Source organism: Ambystoma mexicanum, chromosome 12, assembly GCF_040938575.1.
Source record: "Ambystoma mexicanum isolate Mex_15411 chromosome 12, UKY_AmexF1_1, whole genome shotgun sequence".
NCBI lineage: Eukaryota > Metazoa > Chordata > Amphibia > Caudata > Ambystomatidae > Ambystoma > Ambystoma mexicanum.
The window spans coordinates 222749498-222765801 of NC_090936.1; the positions used below are offsets into that span (position 1 = coordinate 222749498).

A 16304-nucleotide genomic window follows, 5' to 3' on the forward strand; every position below is an offset into this window, starting at 1 on the left:
CTCTCCCTGATTATTTCTAACTTGGTGATGTTGAATGTCTGATATTCGCATTTGATGAGATTGGTTGTTACTATCCACAGGTGACTGTTTGTTTCAACACATGCCAAAGTTATTGTTTCACATGCTCCTGTATTTATTTATGTTGTTTGTTGTTCTGCGCCCTCACGCCTCTGGGTTCTTAGCTGCACAATATAATTTTTTTATTTTTTTATTACTTGATTTAATTGTTAAAAAGAAAGCAATTTTTACAAGAGCCTTTTCCCTTTAAATAGCGAAGTCAATTCTGATAGAAAATAACACGTTTTTCTTTGCTTTCCTTTGGAAGTTTCTTTATCTCCGGCTTTCCCAGTATCTATAGACATAGAAGAGATTGAAATTTTGATAACCAATGTCCATCCGGTTAGGAGGCCAATAGCTTGAAAAAATCCTACTACCGCAATGACCCAGGATGTCTTTTCCCCACTCATTAGTCTGCACCACCATTCCCCTTCATCGTAGAAGTTTAGGTTTATAAACAAGTGTCCACGGTGTGTAGAGCGAGCGGCTGATACCCCCAGACAGTGCAATAATAGATGCTTAATGTTTTCCAACGCCTCTGAAGGCTGGCAAAATCTGCATGTTTTTCCTCGGATTGCTTCCTTCTTGACAATACTTCCCTCGTGGGTAGGATATTTAGACAAATTCCCAGGAAATTCTCATGGAATTCAGCATAGATTTTTTTATTTTTTTTAAAATAACGCTCCAAATTGCAAACCCACCCATATTGAATTCTGTCACAGAGTTATTTAACCAGTGATCCATGATACGTTACGGAATCTGGGTATTTCATTCCATCTGAATATGAATGAAAATGAATACAGAAGGAATAGATTTCTGCGAAATATATATATATTTTTATTTTTATTTTTTTATATAAAAATAAAAACTGACGCCAAAGGAACATGAGACTCACAGCCGAACTTCCAAGAGGAACCTATCTTGTGAAATATAAAGCACAAAACCTTTAGGACACATGAGAATACTCACATTTCCCAAGAAAAACAAATGTTCACGCCACACCACTGGTCGGTGTATAATTTCGTGTAATCAAACTATCTTCATATTAAGAGGAGAACAATCGTCTAGCACAATTCTCCTTCCTCTGCCAGGTGTATGTCTTCTAGCACAATTGTGCTAGGAGATTGTTCTCCTCTGCCAGGAGATTGTTCTCCTCTGCCAGGTATCTGTCTTCTAGCACAATTGTGCTAGGAGATTGTTCTCCTCTGCCATGTTTTCTGTGGCTTTTTTAATATGAAGAGATGTTGATTAAACGAAATTATACACCGACCAGTGGTGTGGCGTGTACGTTTCTTTTTCTTGGGAAATGTGAGTATTCTCATGTGTCCTAAAGGGTTTGTGGACTATATATATAACGTGATCAAGCGCTCGGAGAAGCGCGAAACGCGTCGTTAAGGACACTGCCCTGGCGTTCTGTTTTGTTTGCTGTGTGTTTTTTGCCTACTATTTTTAACCATCTATTAAACTCGTTTTTCTGGCACTTGGATTCGAGTTTGCTACTTTGTTTACTGGGACCTGCAGACCTCATGCTTGGAGTGCGGTTTTTTCCTTCCTCCATGTCTTAATTATATATATATATATGTATATATATATATGTATATATATATATATATATATATATATATATATATATATATATATATATATATATATATATATATATATGTTGTTTGTAACATGTAAATATTGTTAGTTAACATGGTACAGGCGTATATCGGCCTTGGCCTAAAATAAGGCTTGGCAGACCAGCAGTATTGGGCGCAAGCTGTATGTTTGTATAACCAAGAGAACGTTTTTTTTCTGACCATACTTAAGTTGTATTTCTTTTTCTGAAATATTGTTTGTGGTCAGATATTCCGAACAGTTTTTCAACAGATACAAGTCGTGCCAGAAAAGAGGATTGTTTGTGACTCGACTACATCATTTCGAAATCTGCATTGAATGCACACTTCAGTGTTGTGGAGCATGCGGTAACCTGATTCCACACTTAGCAAAACCATAATCAGTGACTCAGTGACATATATAGCTGCAGAGTGAACTCTGTGTTCTTCCAATTAAACTGAGTTCTAGCCATGACAAAATGTGTTTTGAGTTATGGTTTTATAGAGCTCAAAGGGGTCCTAAAGTGCTTGTCTCATGACACTGGGTTTGTTCAGCTGCATTGTATTAGAGTGTATGCAAGATGCATTGCAGGACAACTGGATACACACATGACTTTAATTTTTTGTAGCAAACAATTGTTTAGTTGTCTAAATATTAAAGGCATTTGCGTTCTTTTGGTTCAGCTGGTAAAGTCGCCCAGATTGTGGTCCCACCCAAGGGAAGGAATCCTTCACTTACCCACACATCTTTACAACGTGGTCTGTTTACTTGGTTAGACATTTTTAGCAGAAGTGTAAATTAATCAATTTTGAAGACGGACCATGTGATAAATACATGTGTGTACAACTAAGTTGATCCATGTCATCAGGGTAACCTTTATCCAGTCTTGGCTTTTTTACCAGTAGAATTGTGCTACTTATAGTTTCAACCTGCTTACCTCGGAACACAAGTCACACTGATAATGTGTACCAATTATCAACTCTGCGCAGAGTAGAATAAGTCCTTTAATAATCACCAAGCTGCTTAAACAAGGGTATATCGTATAATTAAAATGAGAAATTTAAGTGCAAAGCTATGTGCATAGAGGAAAGAGGTATGGAAAAACCAAAGCAAACGGTAGACAACTTGGGGTGGCAGCTATTGTTGTCATTTCGGACCCCACTTACCACTTGACACCACTCTTTGCCACCTTGTTCTCTGTTGATACATGTGCAGGCTATATCGCCTCCAAGCTCTCCAAAATATGGGACAACAATATTGCCCTCTCTCACCCTTGTCCTCCTTCCTTCTCTACACCCCACACCTTCACACACACCTCACTATCGAACTTCCCAGCAAACACCATAGCTGACCTGCCACCGAGTTTCCAGGATGCCGACACATTCTCGGGGGTACTGCTGACCCCTTCACACCACAATCAAGGAGTGGGCACTGTTAACCAGTTCATACCTCTCTCCTCTCCTCAGGCTATAGCTGTACTCCAGTATGAACCCATACGGTTTGAAAGGGCCAACAATTATGCCTTTAATAAGAAAATTACGGCTGACCACAAGAACCCTTCCAATGATTGACCTATCTCTCCTCTACCTCGCCATTATGCCCTTCTAAAATAGATTGTCCTCCATTGCATCACTGACTCTCTGGTTGTGAAATGACTAACTGACCATCTACAATCTGGGTTATACATTAGAAACTCCATGAAGACAATTCTTGCATACATCTCTTTGTCCTTCACGAAGGCTCACCTCTGTCATCTCTCTTCGATATCAGTCCACTTGATCTGTATGTATACCACATTTGAGATTGTTGATAATCCCTGCCTTAATCACACTCTCTCACATATTGGCTTGCAGGACACTGTCTTCTGCATGACTGATCACTCAATGTATTTCCTTGGAGTGATACACGCCCCTTTAATTTGCTTAAAAACGTATTTTATCCTTACGTCTTACATCGTCTACATTCACTTTATGTACTTCTTCTTGCATTTGCTTCTTTTTGCTTATACTTTGTCTGCATCTTCACATCATGAAGGTGGCAATAGAGATGGTTAAGGTTAGCTTTGCATTTAGTGTTTGGATAAAGGATGTGGATAGGAGGAAGAATAGAAGAAAAGATGTTTACCAGGGGTTTGCCCGTATAATGACAAAATGAATGCTAGAAGAAATGAAAGACAGAAGGAGTGAAGATATGAAGAGATAAAACTGGCAAAGTGACTTGATGGCGAAGTGAATGCAGAAGCAGTAAAGTCTACATCAAATTAAACAATTGTACCTTGATTTTCAACTAGTCCTCATAGATGACATGGAAATATATTACCTTAGTCCCCCACTTCCCCACACTCTACTCTTGACTCCATCATCTCCTTCTTTGAATGCTCATGTCATCTATTTGCTAATGACAGTATCTTCTCCTCCCCTTGTTGACCGCTGAGCTGGCCTCTGGCATTAGTGACTGCCTGCCCTGTTACCTGTCAATGAATTGTGATGCATGGCTTCATGCTTAAGTTCTCTAAAGAGGATGTCGTCTTTCTTCCACCCTGCAATGCAAGACACCCCTTCCCCCTACATGCTTCACTCCTGATCTCCTTACCCCATCTCCCAAGGCTCATAATCTGGTGGTTCCTTTTGACAGCAAGACAAGATGAAACTTCCTCAATTCACCTGCACTGCTATGTCTTCCAGTCATCCCCCAATGACCACTTGTCATCTCAGCTATCTACCAATAGACTAATCACCACACTAATCCATGGCAGTCTGGATTACTGCTCCACACTCTACACATTTGCTCTTCTCAACAAGGTATTGCGTTTTCTAACCCCACCTCCTACATTCTCACAACACCTCTCTGCCTTAACACGGTTTGTCTATCCATGCAACATCACTCCCACCTCAAATCCCTTCTTTTTGTGGTTCACTATAATCCTAATACTCAACCCCTTGCATTGAATGTTATTGGGCTCTCCTCATCCTGCCTATCCTCTTTACACTGGTGCTGCCTTAGTTTTTGCTCCATCCCGCACCAGCCAGTTCAATTAACTAATATTTCATGACTTTGTAAAGGTCTGTAAAGCACCCACGATTGGTATTGCTACTGCCATCAATATCGCCCTATGTAGGAAACATGTCATGTAATGTGTATGACCTCCAACTTGACAGTTCGTTAATCTCCTGTGACATTGGGCCTAATCTCCCATGACATTGGGCCTCATTCCAATAGTGCCATTCCGGAAACAACAGTGGCGATAAGCCTACCAGAACCATTGTTTCCTTACCAGCACACTACGACTCTGCGGGCAGGTGCCGTCCCGCCCACCAGGGTCAGACTTGCCGGGCGGGACAGCACCCGCTCGCAGAGTTCACACGGAAGCACTGCTACCGTTGTTAACGGTGGCAGTGCTCCCTTGTCCCCATTCCCATGGAGTCCTAGTGGACTCCATGGGAATGGGGACTAACAAAATTACTGGTACCTGACTTTCTGGCCAATGGACTCGGAATAGCCCGGTGGCACCTGGAAATCAGGTGCTGGTAATGTTTCCAGATCTGACGGCAACCTGTCGGTTTTACCAGCAGGGTTAACGCCCGACCCGTAATGAGGCCCATTGTCTACATAGATTAGACTAACCCGGGGGTGGCTGAATATTTAGAGATAGTATGCACATTTCAGGCCATCTTTTCGTCCCTTACTTTCCCCACTCTCTATCAACACTACATTTGTGGAAGGGAAAGCGGGAAGGAAGAGTCAGTTCATGGCGATGTAATGAAATAGAAACACTTATCAAGTCAATATTTTTGCAAGATACCAAGATAGATTACTTCATTTCAAACTAGTAAAGTAGAACTTAAATGTATGCAAAAACAAGGGGGGTTCTGAGAGTTAGTTTCTCTAGTACCAACAGCAAACCCAGACACGTGTTTCTGCCTCATTGGGCCTCGCAAGTGAGGTGGAGCTGTGCCTCTTTAAGAACAGTGAGCAAGGTTTCCACAAATGGATTACCCTGGTAAATTAGGGTGAAAACCCGGGATATATGCCAGTAGTAGAGAAACTCCCAGAACACCCCCCTTGTTTTTGCATATTAAGTAGCTTTGGGTTTTCACTGTAAGTTACAAGGGTTATCCAGACGTGGAACCCTTGCTCACTGTTCTTAGAGAGGCACAGTTCCGAGGCCCAACCAGGCCGAAACATGTGTCTGGGGTTGCTGTCGGTACTCTTGTTCAGAAGAGAATTGCCAGGCATTTTGGTGCTGGACTGCCCTTGGGCAGGACAAAGACTGATATGTGGTGGAAATTTCTCTTCTGTGAAAGGATGGTGAGCTAAAGACTCTGGTTGAGACTCTAGCCCGGGATATAGGCCAGTAGTAGAGAAACTCCCAGAACGCCCCTCATTTTTGCATATTAAGTAGCTTTGGGTTTTCACCGTAAATTACCAGGGTTATCCAGACGTGGAAACCTTGCTCACTGTTCTTAGAGAGGCACAGCTCCACCTCACTGACGAGGCCCAACCTGGCCCAAAACACGTGTCTGGGGTTGTTTTTGGTACTCTTGTTCAGAAGAGAATTTCCCGGCATTTCGGTGTTGGACTGCCCTTGGGCAGGACAAAGACTGAAATGTACTGGACATTTCTCTGGAACGACTCTGGTTGAGACTCTAACCCGGGATATGGGCCTGTAGTAGAGAAACTCACAGAACCCACCTTGTTTTTGCGAACTTAAATGTATTACGTGAATTCTGTATGCATTATTTAATAACAAGATGTGGAATATTAAATGAAATAATAACAGAATGGAAAATAAATATATAAAGCTGTATTGTCCAAGGTATTGTGAATAAACAGGGTACCATAGTCTTGGGAAGGGTGGCATTTCTGTTGTTTCGGGATAATATTTCAACTATAGAATGTACAGGTTTGTCGGCTGTCTTAACCTTCATTCCTACCAACAGCCTGGAGGACTTATTAAATTAAAAGCTAATGATTTAATAATAATAATGTGTAGATTCATATAGTGCTTAACGCCAAATTCTTTCAGTTTCTAAGCACTGAACTAACTGGTGTCACCATTATTGCCCACTCATGGTGCTCAATGTATGACCCTCAGTAGGATGAAGTCTGGAATTAGGCCAACCCATGTGGCATCCTGTTCCCAAGGGGAGCAGTTTGCACTTGAGCTATCCACCCGCGTACACACACACACAATGCAACCCGTTCTGATCGGCATGCTCACGTTTATCCCAGTGTACAACATGATTGCATTGTTGTTAAAGTACCTGGGCTTGATTCATGACGATCGTGAATATTTCAGTTTCACATGACATGGGTGCCATGAACCTGTTGAACTCCAGCAACAGCTCGTAAACCCACACCTGGGAATTTTGACTGATGTCTAAAGCATGAAGCAGTACTGTGTAAATGTTACAAAGGTCTAACTTTAGAACTCCTTTTTCCTCGAGGCTGTTGGGGGGGTCTGCGTTACTGCTGTATCTTCTTGCACACATTCTGACAATATGACAGTAATTGACACACTTTCACACACTTAGGGCCTAATTCACAGACACATTGTATAATGGCGCACAACCATTGAACAATGCTCTGTGTATTAGGCCCTTAGTGCCCGATTCATGGAATGTTTGCCCTGCCGACACAAACCCTGTTTCATGGAACCGTGCAAAGTTCCATGAACCGGGCAAATATTCCACGACGACTCGGGCCCTGTGGGTACAAGTTGCAGCTAAGCGTGGGAAATGAAGTTACGCATGTTTGGTAAAAGCAATGTTAGTAGCAATGTAATTTACAGCTCAGAGGGTTCTCCCCAGCCTGTGCAGTTCCCTCTCCTTGAGCCATTCCTGCGAATGGCCACTCTGTCCGATTAGGTAGCAAGTCACGCATGCATAAGCTACACATAGTTGTATAACTTCCTAAAACATATAAGCAGGCAGGGGAGTTGCTAGGTCTGGAAAAGACCCGGGGCTACGCTGATGTCAGAACTGTTGGGACTGGGGGCTAGCTAGTCTTTTGGCTGTAGCTCCTGAGATTCTATCCGGGGCTACAACCAAAAGATCAGGGGCTGTAGCCCCCTTAGCCCCCCCCCTAGCAACGCCCCTGTAAGCAGGCCTTACAAACATAACTTATTTTGTGACTCGGGCGTTACTGGTTTTGACGAAAATTGTTCAACTTTCACCTGAGTAAGTTATACCTTTTTCCCATTTTAAAATGTGTGACTCGCCCTTCAGTGTTTTGATGAAGTGTAACCGTTTCTCTTTTACGGTGCAAAACAAGAAAATATATATATATATATATATATATATATATATATATATATATATAGAGATAGTTTTAGTTTGTTGATTTGTAAGCTATTTGAAATGTATTATTGACGGCTCCCTTCTCCATCCTTCTTAGGGCGATACGCACTTTAGAACCAAGTTCCAAATGTTGGTAATAATCAGCTACAGCTGGTCCTTGCTTTATCCACCAAAGGCACCCGACATAACATCTACACAGCCTGATGGCCACAGGTTCCGCACTTGACAAGTCGGAGTCGACCTTTCATCTGTCGCAGGTATTTAAAACACTCCTCACTGCTCTCTCCTTTTCTACCACTCAGTACGCCCTTGTGTTTCTTTAGCCTCCATGTGTTAAACATTTTTAAATATACATTTTATTGGCAAATGTATTTCATTCACTGAGGTAACAAGCAAACAAATAAGGGACATTTTCATGGTGAGTTAATCCTTCAACCAGCCGAGCTAGACTCTATTGCACAACACATCTCTGCAGCAAACCGTGCCACGCAATTGCACACATTTCACCGTTTATAGAAAGAAACACGGGACATATCTAGCATGGCACAGTGATACATTAGGACATGCTCTGAGAGACGAACAGGACGCATTTGCAAATGTCCTCGTGTGAGAAACGTGCATTTAAAAAAAAAAAAAAAAAGGAATGGAGATGTGCAGAGCCTGTCGGAGAGTTGCGATTATGTGCAGGAATGGCTCACATTCCTTGCGTTTGTTCCAGCCTGTGCATTCATGTCTTGCTGCAGCTGTGGAATCCATAAAGGAGGTGGCTGCAGACTTTTCAAAGGAGGGGCATTCCAGAGACTCTAGATGGCTAGCGTATTCAGGTCATGTTACAGTTAGGGTGGCTCTGTTTGATCTCCCAGGCTGCCTTGCACGGGAGTTGGGAGTATTGGGAGGGGCGTTTTAGCATTCCTAAATGCATTGCTTACAATTCATTTCTGCACAGCAAACCCATTGGGATGTAAGCCAAGCTGCCTTAGTTAAGATACCAAATCAGAATTAACAAATATGTTCTGGGGAAATTCCCTTTACGCCTTTACCTCTTTCTGTTTAGCTAACCAGACAAATATTCATGGATACCATTTCCTTTGTGTGAGTAATGTGAAAAAGTCCACATAACATGAACAACAACACACTAGTGAATTTGTATTAAGGGCTCTGCAACCTTCGTCCCTCCAAATGTTTTGGACTACAACTCCCATCATGCCCAGTCAACGTAGTCAAAGGTGTGGGATCATGGGAGTCGTAGTCCAAAACATCTGGAGGGCCACAGGTTTCAGGCACTCGAATTATGTGTTCTCTCACTAACAAATGCTCTTCAGACTTCAATAACATCATAGGTCTCGACACTAGTCCTGGTTTTAACTTTGTACTCTGAGACTTGTAGTTGTGGATTTCCCTATTATGAACCCAAGGTTACAAGTACCAGTATACACAGTTAAAACCAGGACTGGATTAGTATCTTCCCGAATTGAATGTGTCACGTTGGCACACACGTGTTACTTTATTTGCATTGCTATAGCAGACCACCAAGGCGGCACAATAAGAAAAAAGTAGCAAACGACATTTTAATGAAACATGGACATTAATTAATAGTAGTTTATTTCATAAAGACACAGTCATCCCAAAAATCCCAAGCCGCCTCAGAGCGTTACACCGAAAGCCACACAATGATGTCGAAAAGCAGGGAACACAAGGCCTATTTCACATGCTTCAAAAATAGAAAATGAAGTTGGCAGCCTGCCAAGGCTTATAACATCTTTCCAAGTAACACGATAATAAGGCATGAGTTGAAATAGCAAAGAGTTTGAAATTCAGCTGGTTTTCCAGCATTTGTGAGACATGTGGTGTTCCTCAGCTTTGTTCACTCTGGGGATGCATAAGGTATTTATTTTTTTTATTTGCAGATTCTGGACGGTTCAAGCATGCAGAATGCTGAATCGTGAACCCTAATTACGAAGTGGCAGAGTGCTAGGAGTCCATCACCTGTGTTGTGTTCGCCAAACCCTGTTGAGTGACTCAGAGCAAGTGGTAAAAGCTCACGTGAGGTGACTCAACCAGGGGTGCTGTCACCTATCCACGGGGTCGCGTAGAGGCATGCTCCTCATAAGGTTGTGTCACAAAGCACAGCTGATTTCTGCATGTTTACCATGTCCACATATAGGAAGGAACGGTTTCATCCAAAGATGGCTGAAACCGTTTATCCTATCGCTTGTACTGATTGGTTCAGGACTGACCACCTGACCAGCCTTTGGCTTTATTAGGCACACCCGTTTTTCTTCATAGTTGTCCTTTGGGATTACCCTCCTCAAACAATGCTCCATGCTCCATTTAAAATGAAAACGTACATATGGCCATTTTAAAGATGCTTTCAATCTGGTGCCACCATTTTCTTTTAATGAACAAACTATCCACTCCGAATTCTGCCTTGACTACATCTCTCCTTTCTACCATACTTTCTGACCTTGAATCTGCTTTTGATACCTTAAGTCTCTGGACCTCTTAAGCAGTAAATGATCTCACCCTTTCAAAATGTCAAATTTCCTCAGAACTAAAACCTCCTTGTGGTTCACTACCAACCTTGCTAGAGAAAAAAAGACTTTTTTTTTAATTAAACATATCGCGTAAATAAATACAAGCTTTTGTTTTATGAAAATAAAAAAAGGATCTTTTTTTATGTCTCAATTACAAGGCCAAACCATCTCCCTGGAACTTCCTTTTGTTTCTATGTCAGTTCATTCCAAGGAGTTCCAAAAGATTTTTTTATTTATCTCGTCTTTTTCCTCTTTGGTTTGGCCTCGACTTTGACATTATCCGTAGATTGTACTTCTTCCACCATTGTGACTTCTTATTCCATTTATGCGCGCGGTACTTGTTTGTTTTCCAATTTGGTTAACATTGATTGTAGGAATATACCGAGTGCTCTCGTAATCTTTTGATTTGGGTTGTCATATAAAGATGCCCACCACAAATCAGAGTCCAGCCCGCATGTCGGAGTTAGTACTGGATGTAAAATTAGATCTCTTGCTGATCTTAGTCCAGGACAGTACATTACTAGATGTTGTAAAGATTCATCCTGCTGCTCGCAAAGCCGGCAAGTGATGTCACTTACTATGCTGTATTTTTTCAGATTTATTTTTGTTCTTATGATGTTCAATCTGAATCGTAAAATTAAATCTCGATGAGTAGGATTCGCGCTCTTTTTCAGATAGCTTGGGAGAATGTTTGGTGCTGACCTAAGATTTTTTGAGAGGGTGTGAGATTTAGAGGTAGCAAGGGCACTTTCTGATTGGGCCCAGTCTGCGCAGAGAAGCGCGATCTTCACCCTCTCGAGTTTGTTGCATAAGGTATCTTCTGATATGTGCAAATTCTGTAACATCTCTTGACATTTTTCGTTCCAGATAGTCAGTGGCCAGAAAGGAGCTTTTTCGTTTTCTTCTTTTAGAATTGCATATTGTGGTGGGCAGTCTTTAACTAGTGTTTATCTAAATGTTGACAAAGCTTTCCATATAATTGAGACCTGCATAGAGTAGAGGCCCAGTTCGTGTCGAATTATGTTCATTTGAATACATTGTGGAAGCCTCAGTAGATTTCTCCAGAGTCTGGCTTCAACCATTTCCCAGGTTTCCCATGGTATTCTGAAAGCCGTGTCTCCAGCATAAGCTATCGACGAGATTACTTTTGCATAGTAGAAATCTACTGTCGGTTGAAACGAGAACTTGCCAAATTTTCGTTTCAATATAAGTGCTTGTGCCATTAGTTGACCCATTTTCAGTTGTAAGTGTTCTGACCACGGTCGGTCGTTCCAGTCAGCGCTTATTATTGCTCCCAAATATTTTGCACTTGATGTTTGGTGCCGTCACACCATTTGAAAGACTTTTTCACTCTTGTTCTTGGTGCTTTGATTATTAAGATTTCTGATTTGTCAGGATTTATTTATTGTTTGTTTTCTTTGACATAGATTTCCAGGGCTTCGAGTTTTTTCTGAAGACCAATCGGGGTCTTGTCCAAGATGATCAAATCGTCTGCGTACAATAAGTGGCCTATTGCTGAGGTGCCTATTTTTGGAGAGCATCCTCTCGGTATGGCAAGCCGGTCCTTTATTTCCAAGATGTAAAAGTTATAAAGGATAGCTGCCAAAGGGCACCCTTGCTTTAGACCTCTTTGTGTCAGAATTGGTTCGGTCAGATTGCCCTTTTGGTTTAACCGTACTTGAATTGAGATATCGGTATGCAGAGCTTTGATTGCGGCCACTAAGTCTTTCGGACAGCCTTTCTGCTCCAACTTTTTCCACAAAATGTGTCTGTCAACTCTGTCAAAAGCGGCAGCCATATCAATGCACACCAGAGAGAGCTTCTGATTTTCGCAAATAGTTTTGGCCTTCAGTAGATTGAGTATAAGCAGATATAGGCCACAATCGACTTTCTCAACAAACCCTGCTTGCCGAGAATCGTAATTCTTTGAGTGTTTAATCCATTCTTTCAGTCTCTTTAGGAGGATGCCAGCAAAGATTTTGCCTATAACGTCCAGCAGTGATATTGGACGATAATTCTCAGGCTTGGCTCTGTCTCCCTTTTTATGAATGGGGATGATTATGGCTTTTGTCCATGTTTCCGGAATTTGTTTGTTGTTGATGATTCGTGTGAACAAAGTATAGCACATGTCGGCCCAAACTTCCGGGGCTTGTTTTAGTATGGCGTTCGATAGGCTGTCAGGGCCCGGTGCCCGAGAGCTACTAGCTTTGTTAATTAGTGCAGTGATTTCAGACTTCTCAAATGATATGTTCCATGGAGTCTTATCCAAGCTATTTTGGATCTGATCTTCTTCGTGCGTGTGTGGCTGTATATTTCTTGAAAATGTTGGATCCATTTTTCTTCATGGATAGGATTGATCTGTTCCAGTCCTTTTGACCCACTTATCTGATTCATTAGGGCCCACATGAATTTGTCGTTTTTGTTACTGGCTGCGAGCAGCATTTCTTCAGAGTCTCTCTGGAACAGTAGGGCCCTGTGAGATTTGGCCCAATTTCTATAAGCTTTTTTTTAATGTTACTCTTTCTTTGAACAAACTTTGAGTGTTCTGTTTTTTAGTGCTCTTAGTTTCCTTGCTAGCTTTGATTTTTTTTTCTGCTAATTCAAGGTTGTATTTGTGTTGTCTAACGGTTTTTGGCTTAGTGTTTTGGCCCTGTTTCACTCTGAAAATAGTCAGACACGCTTCGTATTCTACACCAGTGTTCTTTGCTCACTTCCAGCAATCTATTGCTTTTTCAAGGATAGGTGTCATTTTTGGTGCTAGTCGCAGTCTGTTAAGGCCATTTTTCACTTCGATCTTGAAGGGCCAACATTTGTGATGGGCCGGACCACTTTCGTGTACATTAGAAAGAAGTCCACATGTAAGAATAAGTATTTTGTGGTCACTTTTTGTGTTGAAATTATGTTCAAGGAGGAGATGGTTTTAAAAGATTCTCGATCCACAAAGAAATAATCCAGGGTTGCACTTTGATTATATGAAGTCCATGTGACTGCTCCTTCAAGGTCGCCAGTCACGTTTCCATTCACCTGCAAAAGATCCTGGCTATGTGTCTCTGTTAACCAATTTTGCATACGCGTTGACCTCTGCTGTTTGTAACCACTTTGTACAACTTGGTTTTTCTTTTTTGTACTGTCTATATTGAGATCGCCACATATGATTATTGTGGGATTTTCAAATTCAGCTCTTAGATCGTCGATGTGTTGGAACACAGTTTCCATAAATTTGTCACCATCCTTAGCTTTGGTATTCCAATAAAGGTTGAATACGATTTGGAAATGCTTCACAGTTTGATGGATGCTTCCACTGTGCTCTTGCAATATGGTTATTTGAATGAGTGGTGAAGGGGACGTAACAGAGAGTATATTGCCTTTATAGTCATTCTTTATTTGACAGTCAACAGTCCTGCAGAGGGTCTACCTTTTGGTCCTTTGTATCCTTTGTTCAAGAAGCAGGTAGTCCCACTCATAATTGGGGGATCTAGGAGCCAGCATTCTTGGATACATATTATATCTGCCTTCAATAGTTCTTCATCTAGTAGTTCTAGCAGATGTCGGTGGCCCCCGGTGTTCCATGACGCTATCCGAAGGTTTCTTGTAGCGTCCAGGCAGTCGGTCTAATGGTTGTTTTTTGTAGCTAATGTTAAAGCTAGCCAGTCCCATGGTTTTTTGTGTCAATTTTCGTCACAAGTACAGCTTCACTGTTGGATGTAAAATCTGCCACCTTGCTTCTGGCACTTCCCTTTACTCTCATTCTGAGTGCATTTGGACCTCGCAGCACAGTTGGAGAAAACCTTATTGGCATTGGCATTCTTGTCGTCTGCTGGATCATAAACCCTCAATGTCCACTGTATAAGGACATAGTCTGTAATGAGGACCCTCGAGTGACAATCTGAGTGCTGTTGTCTGGGGTTGATATATTTCCAACTCCACAAACTCCATTTTCTGTCCCAGTGGAGTAATGTACCAATCCTATATGAGAAATATGGGTTGTACGTTGTTTGTTAAGGCCAAATGCTCAAGGCGCTTTGTTCGCAGTTATTTCTTTTAAACACCTGTCCTGGTCCTCCTCTCCTCGAACTAACCTCTCTCTGTTAGACAACGATATTACTCTTTCTGAAATTGCACATGACATTAAGGGTTTGGGCAGGGGGAAATCCCCAGGACCGGATTGCTTCTCGGCTCAATTTTATAGTGCTCTAGCCTATTCCCTTACTCCTGAACTCAAAACTTTATTTTCCTACTTCATCTCTCAAAAATCTTCTTCTGGCTCCTTCTCTGAAGCTCTACTCATAGTATTCACTAAATCCGACAAAGATCCCACATTACCTGGTAAATATCACCCCATATCTCTTATGAATGTGGAGAGCAAGATCTTCGCTAACATTCTTGCCAATAGAATAGAGTCCTCTCTCCCAGCTCTGATTAAAACTTACCAAGTCGGATATGTTAAAGGTCGCAATATTGCCTCTAATGTGATATTGTTTCTCAATGTTCTTCACACTTTTTCTAAAGACAAAAAAGATAGGTAAGGCTATGTGGCCATCGCATTGCATGTACAGAAGGCCTTCGACCATGTCAATTGGGACTTTATATTTCAATCTCTCCATTGGCATGGTTGTGGTAACTTTTTTATCTCCCTGGTAAAACTCCTCTTCTCGTGTCCCCAATCCTCTGTCAATATTAAGGGTCAATCCTCATCCTTTTTTCCTTTACTTAGAGGTACGCAATAGGGTTGTCCTTTCTCTCCCATTTAATATATCCTCTCTTTAGAACCCCTGTTAGAGCTCATCAGAGCCGATAGAAATATACCAGGAATTCCAGGAGGTTATCGTATAGCAAAATTGCGGCTTATGCTGATGATGCCCTTATCTTCATCAAAAACCCCAAGCTCCACCTTCCTCACTTACTCAACATTCTTCACCTATTTAGCCTAGTGTCAGGATATAAACTTAATAAGGATAAATCCAAAATTCTACCCCTCAATTCCTTTTGTTTTAAACACAATCTAGATGTATTTGGTTTTAAATGGTGTGGTGATTCTATCAAATATCTTGGTATTCGCTTTGCCCCCACTATGGTGGGGCCGGTTGGATACAAACAAGATTATGCTTTCCCCTATCATACTTTATTACCTGCAGCTCCTTCCAGTTCCACTTCCTCTATCTGTCTTCAAATCCATCTATTCTATTCTTCTTAATTTCCTATGGGGTCACGGTAAGTGCAAGAGAATTGTGGTAATCAAAGTAAAAGCTCCATATAATATAATATGGGAGGTGTTAGGTTCCCTGACTATAAATCGTATCACTTTGCATTCCTTCTAAAGCAGTCCCGTTGCTGGTTTACCTCTTCCCCTGCTTTAGAGCTTCCTTCTTGGTTTGATATTGAGAAATGGCTGGTGGACCCATATGAACTAGCTGACCTTGTTTATTGATTCAACCATACCTTTGTTGCTATTTCGGACCGTATTAAAGCATCTATCTCTGCACAAAGGATCTTTCTTTTTCCTCATACTAAATCTCCTAATAAAAAACTCTCCCCACTTTTGTGGCGCAATAAAAACATTATTATCAAGAAAAGGACTTTGAGTCGTAGATCTTGGTTAAAAAAATGCATCAGATTCATCCAACAAATTATTAATGGCCCATCCATCCTTTCCTTCCAGCAACGGAAACATTTATTCTCCATACCCAATTCAGACTTTAATTTCTATAATAGTTTGGTACATTAATGTCTTGATGCTCTTCACCTTTTCTCCAATGATATCCTTTCATGCGATATCTTTAGGCTATTGTAGCTTACCATGGTCTCCGACCTC

The 16304-nt window shown here is 41.4% G+C and overlaps 1 protein-coding gene across 4 annotated transcripts in view; it reads left to right on the plus strand.

The window, feature by feature from the left end:
- The window catches only part of NTF3 (neurotrophin 3), a 293608-nt gene that overhangs the window by 265700 nt on the left and 11604 nt on the right, over positions 1–16304 (plus strand). For 2 of the 4 annotated variants that reach the window (XM_069628330.1, XM_069628329.1), the window contains exon 2: positions 8056–8215. The exons of the other annotated variants lie outside the window; for them this stretch is intronic. In XM_069628330.1, coding sequence (XP_069484431.1) covers positions 8162–8215 — 54 coding nt within the window. In that variant the 5' untranslated portion in view covers positions 8056–8161. The remainder of the gene's footprint in view (positions 1–8055; positions 8216–16304) is intronic. 4 annotated transcript variants of the gene reach the window in all.